Below are 17,984 nucleotides of genomic sequence, written 5' to 3'. Positions count from 1 at the left end.
TTAAAGGAGTAGTTCATGCAAAAACGACCATTCTGTCATGGTTCACTCATCCTCATGTCCTTCTAACCCTGTGTGATCCTACATCTCCTGCAGAAGGAGAGAATCTGTCAAGAGTATCTGTTTGACTGACTTTAACTGTTGATACGCACAAGAGTGTCATCGGTTCAGTGTCATCACACTTGGTTCAATACACGACTCTAAGGCCCAATCCCATTTCTACCCCTACACTGTTTAGCGTGAAGGGTGTCTCGATTCTCTTTTGGTTGGAGGGGGAAGGGCCATATAGCCCTTCAAATGAAGATTTTACGGGACCTCACTTCAAACGAAGCGGTATGAAATTTTCCAACATGGCTGCTCATGCGAGTATAATGTAAGCCTTTGTTTTGTCTTTGATAAGGATTTAAACAACAAGGGGGTATACAATAGAATTGGGATTGGGCCTTTATATAGTACTGATAGTATGCAAACGCTGAATTTGGATGTTGCTGTTTGACAGATGAATCATGTGTTCGACCGCACAGCTCCAGAAGGTTCTGAATGTCATCTTAAATAAATGAATGTTGTGCAGTCGTGATGGTCAGACAGCTGTTTGCTACACATCCTTGAACTTCATCTGCGTGCGTGTTTGAGAGACGCCGTGTGATCAGTGACACGGAGAGGAAACACTGAGAGACAAAATGACATCTGCTGTGTCTGTCAGGAGCTCTGCTGAATGTTTCTGTGTCGCTCATAAATCAATGACAGTACCCCACTGTTCACACACGTACTAAAATAACACGCTGAAAATAACATAATGCATCATTAGAGCCGAGGCGAAATGTTTTCATTAACTTACATGAAATAATTCATAAATGTTAGAGCTGTTTATTGGAATATTATGTGCGTATCACAATGGTTTGCACATCACGCGTTGCTGCGTGTGTAAAATGCGTTATGGGTGCTGTGATGGGTCATAAAATGTTTTTTACGTATAAAACGTATTTTCCTAAAACAGACCCAAGGCCCGAAATAAAGGGCTGAAACGCAGGGCTCTATTGTGCAGCCCTAGACTTTATACAAGAAAGAATTCAAATGGTAATCTTATTTTTTACAATGTCTACTCTTATTGTAAGCAGGACATGTTTATTATCTGTGATCAAGATTATTATATCAGTATATCATAAATTATTATTCGTGTGGTTGTGATATTGTTTCTCCATTTTCCATAAACGCTCCCATGAATTTGTGAGACAGTTTTGTGGTGTAAAGGTTAAATAGCACATTAAACCTTCTCTTTATTTCCAAGAGTGTCATGATCTAAGTCCCTAGCGTGTCACGCTGCAGCTCATGGCGTCTCGGCGTGTGATTCTCATCTCATCAGGAGGAAGCGAGGGCTTCAGGACAGGAAGTTTGGCAACAGCAGGCTTCTATTGTGTGTTTCTCAGGAATGCCGCTTGTGTTCATTAACACTGTTTTCCTCCGGTTCTGAGACCCCTGACCTTGCTGACACGGACAGCCACTTTCCTCCCGAACATAACACTAAACCCCAGAACATGGAGGAGGAACACACAGCATCTGTTGTAAATGTAGAGCAGACACTACAGTGTAACTACAGGTGTCGAGAGTGTTGTTTGTTTGTTTGATGGTGTTGTTGAGTACTGTTCTGACATGTAATGACAGAGCATTTCTTGGTTAAGTGCAAATATTTTCCTCTGAAGTGTGGATATAATGAGCGGTGTTTGATAATGTTCATGCACTGTAGCTCAGCCTTGCTGTCAGGTTCTCTACGTAATTTACCTGAGGGACGATACAAGGAGAAACACCACACCTGTATCACAGAATGTCATTAAGAGCTGGACACTGTTGACTTGGACCAGTAACCAGAACATCATAGCAACCTGTTGTGTGTAAAAGATGAACCTGTTTCAGGTTATCTCTGTCTCTATTTGATGGTATAATGCTGTATTTTTCCTCCCTCTCATGTGTAGATTTCTACTCTGCCTCGACAGATCCGAACCCTCTACTCATCTGTGCCTGCACATGCTAAGAGAGAAGCCAAGAGTATGTTTGTGCAAGAGGTAATACACACAAAATCTTACTTGCATTTATCTCTCAAGAGACAGGGTACACAAAAATGACAATTCTGCCATTGTTCAGTGCTCTTCTTGTTGTTTGAAACCCACATGACTTCCTGTCCTCTTTAAAACAACTTTAAAACTATGTGAAAGATCATTTATTGCGTTGGTTCTCAAACTGGGGGGGGCAAAATGGCACGGGAGGTCACAGTTTCGTGGCATTTCATAAAATATCGAATTAATCCAATTTTGTGTAATCAAACATCTAAAAATTAAAGCTTCTGACCACAAGAACTGATGTTGCAGCATTGTTCAATTTACTGTTTTTGGTTTATTTAAAATTCTAGGTTTTTATTTGGGGGGCACAAAGTGATGCACCATACAGAAGGGGGCTCACGATGAAAACGTTTGACAACCACTGATTTATTGAATATAAATAATTCTGCTTGTCATTTTCAATTGTTTTTGTTGGTTTTGGTTGAAAAACAAGCCAATATTTAAGCATCTTACAGTTAAATGTCATGAGAGAACATCCATACTTGTATTTTTTAAAGGGGGGGTTCAACAGTGTTTCGTGCATTCCGACTTCTTTACACTGTTAAACGTGCTGGCTTCTTGTCACAAAACCAGTTGGGTGTATGACATCGTATTTCTGTGTTCGATACACTCCGCTTTAAACTGGAATAGAAAAAGCACTTTAATATTTCATAAAAAGAAAATGTATGAATATTACAAATAAGATATGTATTTGTATTAAATGCAGCATCCTAACCTCACCGAATCATAATAAGTGACTAATTTGAAATAATTTAGATCAACAAAATATTCTTCTCACACGAGTTGTTGATCCTAATAGAGTCGGTCATGATCATGTTGCTAAGATATCAGCTGTAATACGTCTGTATGATAAGTGTGTGTGTTGGTTTCACATGAGTCTGATCATTCAGAGTCTTGATGTTAATATTGTGCTGATGTGGTGTGTATTCAGCGGTTGCTCAGTTCCGTTTGTTTTGATCTATAAAAAGCTTTTTGGATTTATCTTCGGTTGCCTTGCTCTCGTCTTTCATCCGCTTTCCTCCATCCTGAGAAAACATCAGATTGGACGCAGAGCAAAGGATTCACTGAATAAATGACATCTGACTGTGTGATGTGGAAATAGAAAAGAGCAGTCAGTGATCCGGTTATGGAGACACGTCGAGCTGTGGTGCTCAGGTTTGAGTCCGGTTCCCATTCCCTCCAGATAAACTGAAGCAAATTTTGTCACATCAGTATTAAAAAGAAAAAGGACAGAGAGAGAGAGAGAGAGAGAGAGAGAGTGGGTCAGAATCAAACCTGTGCTCTCCGCTTGAGCACCAGAGTGTGATGATGTGTGTGAGTCTGTTTATCTGAATGTCAGTATGAAGGATCTTGCGGTTTAAACGGAGTCAAATAAAGTGTGATGCTAATGATGTTGTGTTTTATTCTCTCTGCAGTGTATAAAGTCCTACATCTCTGACTGGCATGTGGTGAATTACAAATATGAGGATTATTCTGGAGACTTCCGTCAACTTCCCTCGTAAGACACTGAATGAGAGCGAAACATGTCACAGCCCGTGTCTCAATGATTACAGCTGGGTGTGTGCGCGCGCGGTCGTGTGCGTGTGTGCGTGTGCGTGTGTGTGTGTGTGTGTGCGTGAGTTTATGTGTGTGTGTTGTGGAGATGACAACCTCACTCACTGTTCTTCTGCTCTATTGTTACTTTAAAAACACACATTTCCTGCTCATTCCAACACAAATGTCTCTCCAAGAGCCCCAAATCACACACACACACACACACACACACACACATTGAGCCTATAATTTCTTAATGACCGTCTTGATTTTTCTCTTTCCTTTTTAAAGCAGAGTTCATGCGGATGAGAGCAGAGCCAAGATTTAATGAAGTAAAAAAAGAAGAAACGTTATATAATGTTCAACAGGTCAGAAGTTTATGTTTTCTGACATAATTATATAAATTACTTTTTTAATTTAATTAAAATAATATATAAAATACATAGTTTCTTTCTGTTCATTGCTATCACTTAAGTTTATTCTTAGATAAGGGATTTAAACTCTTGACTTTAAAGGGATTGTTCACCCTCGACTGACAGAGGATAAAATGGGTCAAAACCACTGTGTTTCCACTGCAGGAACCAGGATCTAAATAAAGTTCCCGGTAAAAACTTGCCCCTCAGAAAGTCCCTGCTCATGATGTCGTTTTTTTAAGTTCAGGAACTTTCGGGGGTCACGGGACATGGGGGCTGAACATGCTGATTGGTCAGACACCTTTAGCCACTTTAAATAAAAACAAAATTAAGCAAAAGCAATCCTTTGTACTTTTTTTAGTGGACAATAATGTCTTAATGCTTTGCCTTCCGTCTCTGTTTTACTCTTGTTCTGCTGTCTGACAATATAAACGGACGACAAACAGCTATTTTTGAGCACACAGAGAAGAAGGGACGCAAAACAGATGTAAAGTGCCAACACCAGACAAGATGCAAATAGTATGTGCAAATGGTGTCATGAATATGCGAATTATGCTCATTTAAAGTTATTGAAGTGTTGACAAAGAGCCCAAACATTTAAGTCCTCCTAACAAACGTTTACACTCAACAAATGTGCATGTTAAACAATAATAAGGAATATGTTTTTTAAATGATATTTTTATTTCTTTATCTGTGCTGCTGAATCTGATTGTTTGTGTTGTTTTGTACACAGGAAAGTGTCGAGACCTGATCATTTAGCGCTGCATGTTTTTGAGGTGGATGAAGATGTGGATAAAGATGAGGTGAGAGAAGTCACAAACACACAGTATGAACTGAACCCGTTTCATTCTGCAGACATCGCTTTACGCCTCATGTTCTCATGAACACAATCTCTCAATCTCATACACTGTACAAGGTCACATGTGATGACCTGACATTGTCTTTCCTGCCTCACCCTTCCCAGAATTCTCCTTTCCCCTAAAGCCACCCACATATTGAATTGTCCTCATCATCTTCCCACTCAGGATTGAGTCACGTTTCCTCTTTTAGCGCCGATGTGTGTTGAAGTGTGAGCTCGTGGGGTTCAGGAATGTTGTGTATTTACTTGTGCAGCCCGTGCTCTGAATAACTCTAGTCTGAAGATACTGTTGGATCAGTTAGTTTGCTGACTGATGGCTTGTGTTCATTGAAGATACGAGTGTGTTTTGGCACCAGGAGATTTGCATACTACACACATGACAGCCCATCATATCAGCTCCACACGCCAGGACAGGAGTTTATACCATTTTGTGCACTTTAGGCTATTTTAAACATGAACATTGACTTTCCTTCAAGATCTTTATTTACGATCATGTTTCTCTAATGGTGCCAGCGACAGAACTGAGAAAACTCCAGAGATATAGTATAGATAAATATACATACAGAAGTGGCCAAAGTGACATTGTGGGGCATATTTACACAATATTTGTCTTAATGACCTCTTAGTTTTTTAAGAAAGTTATGTCTATGGTATAGAATGGAGAAGATACAACTTTACAAGGTGGCTCGGGGGGGGGGCAATCATATATATCCTTCATATATTCTGATTGGGCAGATGTATAATCATAGTTCCTTGCAGGCATAATATTTGCATTTTTCTACGTTTAAATTGACAGATCATTATTTGAAAGGTAATACAAGATAGAAGGTTTTAATTTTTAATCATTTTAATTGTTAGCTGGATATTTTTGGAAGGGCCCAAGAAAAATGTGGGGCCCTAAACCTGGCCCTGTTTAAGTTATTATTAGTTAAAAGTTAAAGTTACTTGACAAAAAGCCAAACTACAGAGGATCAGGTAATATAGGTTGTATTTCAATAGACAAAAACAATGCAGAGAAAACCAACAGAAATGTCTTGAAATCAGCTATAAAGCAATCAGCTTTTATAGCTTAATAAAAAGCTATAAAAAGCTTTTTTGTTTTTATAAAATAAACTGTTGTTTATATTTGAACACATGAGCACATATTTATCCAGAGCGATATGCAGTTTATCAGCATCTGCATTCACAAGGAATCAAACCTATGATATTCTGACATGCTGTTCAACCTTTAAACAAACAAAAAATATTTTAAAGTGTTTTTGTTGGCAGACATTAGTGGATCATGTTGTTATTGTAACAATTGGAAGTTGCGAAAGGAGAAGAGTTGACTTTCTACTTCCACTACAAACACCTTGACATCAGTTATGAAAATGTCCGAGGGATGCTAGTTCTGACAGACGTTTGGTCGTCATTTATTTGTTACACACAGAGCTATTTTGCAGTGTAGCTGAAGGTTTGGTCTGGTGTCTGTCGACTGTAAATCTCAGATTAAAGAGTCGACTGGTTCAGAAAGCGTGATTGTGAAAGCTCTTGTGTGAGGTCTGTACATGTGAAGCATCTAAATTCCCATCCAACAATATCTTTCTGCCCACCCGCACACTCATGTCAAGAATAAAAACCACATTACACAACTTCATCTACAAAGCTTTCTGTGTGTCTGTGTGTGGGGGGGGGGGGGGTTGTGTCTGTAGAGTGTCAAGATTAAAAACTCAAATTACGGTCAAACCGGTCCGGTTTGTTCCAATTTGACCTCCTGTTGTGTGTGAGGTCTGACGGTTCTGTGGACATGATCCTATGTTTGTTCAGGCTAAAGCCCCTTTTACGCGTACGCGCGTACTGTATACGCACCGCTGGAATTCCGTAACCTCACATAGTACACGAAGGTCGCGCATGCGCACTCCAATTCTTGCAGTAATGAGTTTAACCACCAGGTGACAACCGTGTCTTGGGAGCGTCGATTCAAGGTAGTAATAGAAAACCTGACCCCTATAGGTCTGAAGAGGTATTGCAATATGTCGTAATGCGCATGCGTCAAAACCTGTATGTACGCGTATGACTCAAAGGAAGTATACTTCGGAAGGCTGTGCATTCGGCTGTTTGCGTATGCTTGCGTACACGTAAAAAAGATGTATACCACGGGCATAAATCAGAGTCGTAAACTAGTTGTGTACTCAGTATACTACCATTACACTTAGACCCGGTTTCACAGACAAGGCTTAAAGCTAGTCCCTGACTAAAATGAATGTGTGACCTGTCTTAACCGAATATAACTTGCCCAGAAATATCTTACAATGTATCGGTGCCATTGTTTTGTCTCGAGATGCACACCAGTGATGTTTTCTTCTAAGGTATATTTATAAAAGCGACACAAATATCTTCATTCAACTAAGGCATGGTCCTGGTTTAAGCTAAGCCGTGTCTGTGAAACCGGGCTTTTAAGTACACTTACAAGTACACTTTTATAATCTGAAAAGTGTGCCATTTTAATCACAGGTAGTACACTTACAAAAATATTATTGCTAGTGCTCACTCCACAAAGTATACCTAAAAAATGGAGGGGGACACTTTCAGTTCTACTGTACTGATGTTTAGAGTATGAGTTTATCTGAGCGCCATTTTCTCTTCAAACTTTGTTTTAGCTGTATGATGAAACACACAGGCTCAGTAATTCATGTCTTGTGGTGTGTGTAGGACACATCGTCTCTGGGTTCTCAGAAGGGCGGTATCATCAAACAGGGCTGGCTGCACAAAGGAAACGTGAACAGTGCTATCAGCGTCAGGGTGAGAGCTCTCATTTCTGATGAGATGTTGTGTCTACACGTGTGTGTATGACTGTCACTCATTATTGACGCTTTTTGGTTTCCCTCAGTCTTTTAAAAGGAGATATTTCCACCTCACCCAGCTGAGTGACGGCTCATATAATCTCAACTTCTACAAGGATGAGAAGATCAACAAAGAACCTAAAGGAACCATCTTTCTGGATTCCTGCATGGGAGTCGTGCAGGTAACACATAAACCAAATCAAAGAGTCACAGATAAAAACGCTCATTTGGGGATTGTAATTGGCGTTTTTACAGAAGTTGTTGTGAAACTAAGACCATGGCTAAGACTTGGTTTTGGTCTAAATCTTTGCCTGAGTCTTAACCACGATGTTAGTTTTGTTAGTCCTAGCCGTTGCCTTGGTCTTGGTCTTAGTTTTATGCTGTGTTCACACCAAACGCAAACAGTCGCGTTCCTCGCTCTTAATATTGACAAAACAGATAAGTGCTTTGAATCACTACTCCACTCTCAAGTAGCAGATTCACTTTGTCTTTATTGTTTAGAAAAATCACAACGGCACTATTCATTCCAAAAGCAGATTTAATACTTTCATGTCTAACAATCTCACATATCGCTAGACTACATTCTTTAACCAAACACCCAACACGCAGAGAAAATGTAATAGTGTGTTGGCGTGTCAACTTGTGCGAGTTAAACGCACAACGCAACAAAAAATGTTAACAGAGAAACAAGATGGACGAAAACTAATCTGAAAATGACAGCCAAATAGCTGTGAACTGTAGCTAGAAAATGCTTCAAAGGTGTTGAACATGGCCTCGGGTAGGGAAATGAAAGCGAGGCATGATGGGAAGGCACAGAATGGAGAGAGTGAGGGATGTGTTTTGTTCAGTGATAAGCATTGGTTCTGGGAGGTCATTTTCCGCTTGCACTCCCAAAATAAAGCACATTTTCCACACCCACCCACCTCTTGTTATTTTAGTCTGAAACTTTCTCAAAGCATTACAGATGTAATCACACAGATCTGCTGAACTATTCGCCGTCACACCCTTCATGTGTTGCTTTGTCATTATCTGTAATGAGTCGTACATGTTTAATTATCCCTGTGACCCCTGACACACCCCTCGGACCACTGGTATTTACTGCAGACTCCATCACCTGGGTTACAGTTCTCACTGCAAAAACTGAATTTTCACATTTCTACACTTTAAAGAGCGCTTTCAAAAAGTTCAGTTCTTGTTGAGAAAACCTTTTGTGTTTTAGGCATTTAACAGTCTTTTATTCGCTTCCAGAATAAAGGTTTGTTTACATAATAAATGTCTGTGCACTTTATTTATAAACACATACACATACATTAGGAAATATTTGCATATTTATATATCATTTAAATTATATATAAACATTTGTAGATTTTTATATTTTTCTTAAATATATACATGTATGTTTATGAGTAATACAAAATTTATATGCACAGTACACAGACACATATTATTATTATATACACAAGCTTTTATTCTGGATGCGATTATTTGTGATTATTCGTTTAGTGGCAGAGTTTTGGGGGCCTGAAAATGCAAACTTTGGTTTTGAATGAATACCATTACCATTTCTGTGTAAACTACAAAAATGTGAATGTGTATTAGGCCATGTTCACACTTGACTTCTTTTTTGAAGCCGTGGTTTCAAAAAAGTCCCGAGTGCTTTTTTAAGCGCCAGCATCTTTTTCTGCAGCTCAGAGCGTCTTTTGAGGGTTGAAAAAAGTTAAACTTTTCTGAAAAAAAAACTCCCTACATCAAGCACCCTTTTCACAGCTAACCAATGACAGAGACCTGTCGTTTCCATAACAACATGCGAGGAACGTGATTGGTCGAGAAGGCTCAAGCTTTTAAAAAAAAGGTGGCCGAAACACCCGTTGGAACATAGTTTTGTATAAATGTAGGTTTAGTTTTCACTTTCAATAACCCCTGATGGCATTTCTAGCGAGGAATGAGCATTGTAGTTTTTAAATGTGTGATTGGTTATAGCAAAGACGCTCTCTGTTTGTAATTCAAATAGACTTCCGTTACGCTGCCTATGACGCTGTCTCTCTCCAAGCTGCCTTCGTGCACTAATGCTAACATTGAACATTGCCGGGTGCTATTTATAACCACACCGCTTTTTTTGTCAAAAAAGAAGTCAAATGTGAACACAGCCTTACATGTACTTTTACAAAGTGACATTGCCGACTATTGACCTGGCATGCATGTAGACTGTCTTTAGTTGTTTTCACGGATCCTTTTTGACAATGTTGTCATCCGTACGCAAGACGTTTCAACAGCGCACTTTTCGGAATTTGTGTGTGTCTTTGTTGTGTAAACACTCTCAGTGTGGACAGTAGGCCAACACAGAAAAAATGTAATGAATTTTAGTGTCGAGAACATTTAGTACCTGAAAATGATGTCCTGCCTTCACTAACAAATAATATTGTAAATTTGACCCCAACATGTTTTATTGAGAATGAGTTTGAATGTGATGTCAGCACATTCTGTGAGGTGGAAGGACAGACAGAGACTCAACCGCAGTCACTGGAGGAGAAATCCCCTGACCGCTGAGAATATTCGGTGTCTGATGTTTTTAAAACACTTGACCCCTGTGGAGGTTCAGCTCAGGGCTGGGCTGGAATTTGATTGTTCTTCTCCATATGGAAATCATCTCATCATCGTCTCTATGGCTTCTGAAGATGATGAACACGTCAGTTTGATTCTGAAACACATTATTGACAGCTGGAATGTTTGCCTTTTGTGCTTAGGAAAACATCAAGTGGTCAATACTACAGTTTGTGCCTTGTCCCTTCTGTGTTGAAATGAGTTTAACATTCCTGGATTTGAGCTGGAAGTGAATACTTCCCATTATATGACTATAAGCATTACTGCTGTGTGTCTGCGTGTAGAGTTTAGAGCTCGGCACGTGTTTAGCAACAGAAACACTACATGGTTTAACTCAATAGAAATGTACATTTTTCAGATATTAGTGACATTTCAAATTGAACACCAAAGCCGTCTGCTAAAGAAAACCCGTCATACACAATTTTATTTAGGATGTCTAACATCATGATGTCACTAAATCATCTCTCAGAGAGACGGGCTCGTCTTATTCTCTAAGCCTATAATCTCATCAGCCCATGGATCTGAACAGTGATGACGTTGCCATGACGCTGCTGTATGGTTGTTAAGGTGTTCTGAGAGGGTTTGGGATGTTTTCTCAGATATTCTGATGTTTGTAAACTGGCTGTCATTGTATGAAGGTGAAACACCGATGTTTCCTCAGTCAGCAGTGTGATGTGAGGAGTCTCTGTAACACCAACTCGACTGTAATGATCCGTCGTGTTTGCAGAATAACCGCGTGCGGCGGTTGGCCTTCGAGCTGAAGATGCAGGACAAGAGCGGATATGTTCTGGCCGCAGACTCTGACGCTGAGATGGACGACTGGATCTGCACCCTCAACAGAATCCTCAACAGCAGCTTTGAGCTGGCCATGCAGGACAAGAGGAACGGAGACTTACACGACGGTGGGTTGATTTCATTCACATGCAGAAAACGGCACGCGAGCCTGCTGTACACATACTGTAATGCAAACTCTCTCTCTCTCTCTCTCTCTGGTGCAGATGATGATCAGAGCAGGAGCGATCACTCCTCCAGCAGTGTGGATAGTTTTCAGGTACGTCCAGAAACGGGTTACAGCACTAACTCCAGTCGTTCAGGTCTCGTCTGCGTCTCACATGTTTCTCCTGAGCCAGAAATCGGACAAATGTGTGTGTCATTAGAGTTTGAGATGTCAAGAACGTGTCAAACTGAGCTCAGATGTGTCAGGTCTGCAATCAAGAGTCCATATCATTGATGATGTCAATGTGAACTCAAAGGTTTCTCATGAAATCCAGATGATTTCACCTCAACAATCTACATTCATTTACACCTCCAGACTCTTCATGTGTCTCAACAATTACACTCTCATTTCATTCTCATTTTATTTCTTAGGAGAAACATCTGAGACTAAATTGAGACTTAAAGTCGGCATGAAACGGAAGTAGCGATCGTGTTTTTTTCCGTATCGTGACGTATACCGGAGTGAAACGACTTGTGAAATGAGAAATAAATGTGGGCGGGACTTGAATTCATCCTCCGAGAACTGATTGGATCGTTGAAAGGTGAAAGATTTGAACGGCAGTTTGCGATCTGTCAGTCATTGGAGCTCCGCCCTTGCGCCATTCCTCCTGACCAGAAGTGAAGAGAGGTCCTTTCCAGAGGGGGAGGAGCTTAACGGTTTTGATTAAAGATTACAAGTGCAAATGAATTAAAAAAAATAACGACGTGCACGGATAAATCATGTATAATAAATACTTCACCACTGTGTAACACAATTATAATGATCATTTTTGATTTCCTGAGAATTTCATCAAATCTCCTGAGCTGTGAAAACGTGGGCATGGACGTGAGATTTCTGCTGTTCAGTCATTTCTTGTTTTGATGACTTTTTGTAATTCGGACTCTTGTTGATACTGAAAGCTGATTGGTTTAAAGGGGGATTTTGACGCTGATAAAGAGTGCATTTTGACATTTGTTGTGATCATTTCATAATGCGTGAAAGAAGGCTTTAAAGAGAATTGATTAATTGTTTATCTCTTCAGATTGTAATCAAGGGTCATTTTGTGACCAACAGCCAAATGTGGAGTGAAACATTGGTGGTTTAGAAGAATCTTTCCTGTTGTGTTTTAACGCTCGAGTCGGTCTGTTTTCAGAGTGCCAGAGACATCGAGAGTAAGATGAGAAATGAGACGCGACTGAAACTCTTCACGCTGGACCCAGACTTACAGGTCAGCCTCAGAAAGCACGCAGACACCTGTGAACCATCAAAACCATCTCCACAATCTCACCGTTTCGTTCCCTCTCAACAGAAACTGGATTTCTCTGGAATCGAGCCCGACGTGAAGCCGTTTGAGGAGAAGTTTGGGAAGCGGATCCTGGTGAACTGCAACGATCTGTCCTTCAATCTTCAGAGCTGTGTGGCAGAAAATGAAGAAGGACCCACGACTAATGTACCGCACCGTTCATTATGGACTGTGATGGATTGTCTTTGGAGTCCAGCCCGTCTGATGTGTTCTGCGTGCGTGTGTTTCAGGTGGAGCCGTTCTTCGTCTCTCTGTCGTTGTTTGATACTCAGAGCGGTCGTAAGATCTCCTCAGACTTCCACGTGGACATGAATCATCCGTCTGTGAAAGCCCTGCTGCCGGCGTCAGGAGCGAGCGACAGCCCGCAGGGATCTCAACCTTCAGTAGCGACAGACAGCGGCATACAGTACCCACGACAGGTCAACACACACACACTGATGTCCATGACCCCTGAAAATCATTTTGGTCACTTTGTAAAAACAAACAGCAGGAAGTGAGTTTCATGTACTTCCTGTTTGATCACACTGAGGTAGAAATGGACAGGAAGTCACTATAGACCTGTTAATGAATTCCTGTAACAAAACACATTTACAGAAATGCACTTTTCAACTGGTGCAATGACTAAAAGACCTTTCACGGGCTGTCGCTTCATCTCATTACCGTTTTGTGCAGTTGGGGTGGTGCTTGGGTCATGATATTACATTAATAAGGTCACTAACCTGAACCTGATGTGTAGTTTTACTATACACGTCGTTTTAAACTTCATGGAAAATGACCTACACTCTTGTCAGACACAGTTAACTATGACATTTTACACACATTTGTGTTTTTACCTGCACTCACAAGCTTTCACGCTTCTTATTTATATCTCTCTATGAGATTTTTGCTAACTGCCGATATTAAACAATCTTCTCCTTCATGTTTTCAACACTCCACGATGTGTTGTTCTACGGTTGCTCACATACTGTTTTCACAAACAAAACTAGCAACTTCACATTTCTGATTCATTTTTGAACTCTCAGGAATAATGTGCTTTAGTATCATGTTTTTTTACTTATGTATTGTATATGAAGTTTTGATAATATTATTAAATGAAGTTTTAAATTATTACACATTTTTATTATTATTATAAAGTGTGAATTTAATTATATTTTTCTTTCATGCGTATTCGATTCTTGTAAAGTGAGTAAACCCCAAATAATATTTATTAACAAGATGAGCCACTGCCATTACAATGAATGTCGAGGAACACAACTCTCAATATGGCCTCCCTAGCGAAGGAAGTCCCTCCCTCCAATAAAAAGATCCAATCTTCAATCGATAAAGACTGACGGTTCTCTGGGGCGGGGCTCCTTGTGCGCAGGTGCATTAGATGAAGCGACCTCGAAAAAAGTGTTTTTTCTTAGCGCAATTTAAGCTTAGCAAACCAAAGGTATGATACAGTTCATGTCAGGTGTAATTATTGATGGGAAATATGCCGTTTAATTGTGCGATTGTCCACCATTCAAGGAGATAGGACTGTTGACTTGCTCTGACGTAAATAGTTGCTCAGAGGCGTTGCAAACATGGCCGCCGAGTGGCACGACTTCCGTAAACGGACGTTGGTGAAACCTGTCGCATGTGTACAGATGTTGAAGTGTGTGTGTGTGTGTGTGTGTGTGTGTGTGTGTAGGGGGTGTTTTCTGTGACCTGTCCACACGCCGACATCTTCCTGGTGGCTCGGATCGAGAAGGTTTTACAGGGTGGAATAACTCACTGTGCTGAACCTTACATGAAGAACTCTGATTCTGCTAAGGTAACACTGCTCGGTGTGTGTGCGTGTGAAATCACATGCTTTTACACAATGTGACTAAGTGTAGCTCTGCTCAGCTCTGGGTGTAATCATAATCATATCATTTAGATGAAATGTTGAGGTGAGACGCTTTGTATGACCGATGTTTTATAATCCCTCTCTGCTGTCTCCTCAGGCCGCTCAGAAGGTCTTGAAGAACGCTAAGATGGCCTGCAGCCGGTTGGGTCAGCACCGCATGCCGTTCGCATGGGCTGCGAGGTGAGACGCACTGAGATCTCTCTCACGAGACAAACTCGCACTGATCCATGTGTTTATTTCTCATTCCATGCAAAACAGGTCATGATGTGTTTTGTTCTCATGAATGGGTGTTGACCCTGGGTTTGCATGTTTCTCTTTCCATCGAGACTCCACAGGAAGTGTGCGTGAACTGTTATCTCTCTTGTCCAAGTGGAAAACCGTCATCACAGCTCATCTGCGTCTCGTGTCTTTCTCAGGCCCGTGTTTAAGGACGCCTCTGGGACGGTGGATAAGAGCGCTCGATTCTCCGCTCTCTACAGACAGGACGGCAACAAACTCTCCAACGAGGACATGTTCAAACTGCTCGCAGACTTCCGCAAGTCAGTCTCTCCTCACGTCTGCCACTAATAACACTGTTTGTCTGTGAGGTAATAGTCTCTGTCGCGTTTCTCTTGCCTCCTCTGTGTTTGTCTTTCATCTCAGGCCAGAGAAGATGGCCAAGCTGCCAGTGATTCTGGGTAATTTGGATGTGACGGTCGATAACGTCGCACCGGATCTGAGCAGTAAGAGTCCAAACAGAACACACTGCTGGCACACACACTAGCAGACAGATTTCTGGATGTTCGTCTTCAGAGCAGACACACGTTTCATGTTTCGATTGGTTCAGAGAAATCACCTGTCTCTCAGTGATTGGCTGTTTGTGTGTGTTTGCGTTCCTGTAGACTGTGTCACGGCTTCCCATCTTCCTCTCCGTCAGACGGATGGCGCGGATCGAGGGAAGGTGGCGTTTGAGGTGGAGGAGTTTGTGCCGTCCATCGCTAAATTCTCTCAGCCTTTCACAACTTACAACAACCATCTGTACGTGTATCCACGCCACCTGAAATACGACAGCCAGAAAACATTCACCAAGGTAAAACAACACTCGAAAACTACACAACTGACCTATCGTTGAAATCCCAGGAAGTTGCGAATTAGAAAAAATACTGGGCGTGGCTTGTGTGTGTTTTTTTACTGCGATTTGATTGGATGTATAAAAACAGCTGTCGAATTTCGAAAGGGAACTGGGGAGCAGACTGACGGTTTAAGGGGAGGAGTTAACGGATGCTCCGCCCAAGCCGCCTGACATACGTCATCAAGAGGGCGGAAGTGCATTTTCAGATTTTAACTGAAGATTATGAGGGCACATGCATAAAATAGAATGACCCACATTGATAAACTATTTACAATAAATGCTGCAATATTTCATGAAAAAATAGTCATTGTCATCTTTAATTTCACTGGGACTTTAAGCCCCGCCCATTTAGTTACGTGTTGCTCTGCTGTTGGCTCATGTGGAGAGGGAAAATGTTCATATTCAAATGCACAGGACACTCGCATTAGACAAGAGTAAAATCTACAGACATGATAGCTCGACAAACTTGAAGTATGATTGGTCATTAAGGATTTTAAGGCGGGGCTTAGAGGTGTGTTGATGTTTTTCTCTGTGTCTTCAGGCCAGAAACATTGCTCTGTGTGTTGAATTCAGAGACTCTGATGAAGAGGACGCACTCCCACTGAAGGTACTGCCGTTCACAAGGTTCTTTTGATACCTTCATACCATATTGTTTTTAATATAAGAGAAATAGAATATCTCACCCAGAGATGCTTTAAAACCGTATCGAAGCAGATCACATCTCTCCTGAGCTCTTATTGGATGATTTTTTTTCCTTATTTGGTTTAAAACCTGAGAGTGTTGTTTTTGTCAGTGTATATACGGGCGTCCAGGAGGATGTCTGTTCTGCACGAGAGCGTTTGCTCCTGTCCTTCATCACCAGCAGAACCCGGAGTTTTATGAGGAGGTGACATGTTTCTCATCATCATCTTCATCATCATCTCTCTGTCTCTGTGTATTAAGGATTGTTTTTCATGTGTTCAGTTTAAGATTGAGCTGCCGGCTCAGCTGACAGACAAACATCATCTTCTCTTCACATTCCATCACATCAGCTGTGACAGCAACAGTAAAGCCAGCACCAAGAGACGAGAACAGGTCGAGACGCAAGGTGTGACAGCTTCATTCATCGTCTTCAATCATTTCTGCCCAATTCCTTTGTCTAGCGTTCATTCCCAGCATGCATTTCAAAAAGCTCAGTGAAACAAATGTGTTTTTATGCTTATTAATATTACAAAGCAACATAACGGCGGAGTAGATGTTTTCTGACGCGTAGAGTGTAAAGTTTTGTTGTGGATGCTGTGAGGTGTCGGGTGAAAGTCTGGGTTTCTGCTGCACATTATTGAACATTGGTTGTGTTGTGTGTAGTGGGTTACGCGTGGCTGCCTCTGCTGAAGGACGGTAGAGTGACGGTGAACGAACAGCACATCACAGTGGCTGCAAACCTGCCTGCGGGATACCTGACACATCAGGACAACAGCAGCAAGGTCAGAGGCCAAACCGTCATTAACACACACTCATAGCCGCTGTTCAATCATGGCAAATGTCATTAGCTCGTTTGTGTCTCATAATAGGTCAGGATGTGCCACATGTCAGTAAATGTGTGCGTGTGTGTGCCCGTGTGTGTGTGTTACAGCAGCACACAGGTCAGGAGGTGAAGTGGGTGGATGGCGGGAGGCCGCTGCTGAAGGTCTCCACACAGCTGGTGTCCACCGTTTACACACAGGTACTCACACATCACAACACAACACACACAGGTCAGTGTTTGACTGTTTGAAATGGCTTTACCCAGTGGTGTAGTCGAGGGTATACGCTGGTATATGGCATATCTTTATCAGTCGGCAGTGCGTATACTCACTTGTGTAGTGCAGGTTATGTGCAGGTATACGGCGTATACTCTTGGTCATTTTTCTATGGTGTGTCATAAGTCACAAATAACTGGACAACCGGAAAGAACTGCTGCCAATGTTGTAGAAAACACCTATGACTGATCTCAGATCTGATCTACTTCAGCGTTCTAAAAGCGCTCGACAATATAATTGAGGTAGCCAATCAACTGAAGGAAGCCGAGCATTACTGTCCTTTCAAATGAAAGAGGGGCGCGTTTGGCACACGTTGTCTTCATGATACTTTGTGCAGTTATTAGCGTGTTCTGTACCGTAATGAAAACAGGTCGCACCACAACAAAATGCACTAAAACGGTCGCAATTTTGAGCGCAGCACTCCATCTTGCCAATTATTCTGTTCTTGTGCCACGACATCTCGTCACACACATAATATCTATAGTGATGATGTTTGACGAGTGTTGCTTTTTCAAATGCATTTTAGATCGAGCAGGATTGATCCTCTTCTGTGGCTCACTCATCACTCATTTCTGATACGAAACTTGTAAATGTGCATGAAACAAGG

The 17,984-nt window shown here is 41.3% G+C and overlaps 1 protein-coding gene across 1 annotated transcript in view; it reads left to right on the top strand.

The window, feature by feature from the left end:
* LOC130555354 (dedicator of cytokinesis protein 9-like) overlaps nucleotides 1-17,984 on the top strand; it is a 50,679-nt gene that overhangs the window by 15,439 nt on the left and 17,256 nt on the right. The window contains 20 exon segments of the mRNA XM_057335482.1: nucleotides 1,968-2,057; nucleotides 3,527-3,609; nucleotides 4,791-4,860; nucleotides 7,608-7,697; nucleotides 7,786-7,920; nucleotides 11,067-11,241; nucleotides 11,338-11,390; nucleotides 12,469-12,543; nucleotides 12,625-12,765; nucleotides 12,849-13,037; nucleotides 14,291-14,413; nucleotides 14,586-14,668; nucleotides 14,905-15,027; nucleotides 15,131-15,210; nucleotides 15,370-15,557; nucleotides 16,141-16,206; nucleotides 16,393-16,485; nucleotides 16,563-16,686; nucleotides 16,944-17,062; nucleotides 17,215-17,301. Coding sequence (XP_057191465.1) covers nucleotides 1,968-2,057; nucleotides 3,527-3,609; nucleotides 4,791-4,860; nucleotides 7,608-7,697; nucleotides 7,786-7,920; nucleotides 11,067-11,241; nucleotides 11,338-11,390; nucleotides 12,469-12,543; nucleotides 12,625-12,765; nucleotides 12,849-13,037; nucleotides 14,291-14,413; nucleotides 14,586-14,668; nucleotides 14,905-15,027; nucleotides 15,131-15,210; nucleotides 15,370-15,557; nucleotides 16,141-16,206; nucleotides 16,393-16,485; nucleotides 16,563-16,686; nucleotides 16,944-17,062; nucleotides 17,215-17,301 — 2,187 coding nt within the window.

Source organism: Triplophysa rosa, linkage group LG6 (assembly GCF_024868665.1).
Source record: "Triplophysa rosa linkage group LG6, Trosa_1v2, whole genome shotgun sequence".
Lineage (NCBI taxonomy): Eukaryota > Metazoa > Chordata > Actinopteri > Cypriniformes > Nemacheilidae > Triplophysa > Triplophysa rosa.
This window is presented reverse-complemented; position numbering and strand designations above follow the sequence as displayed.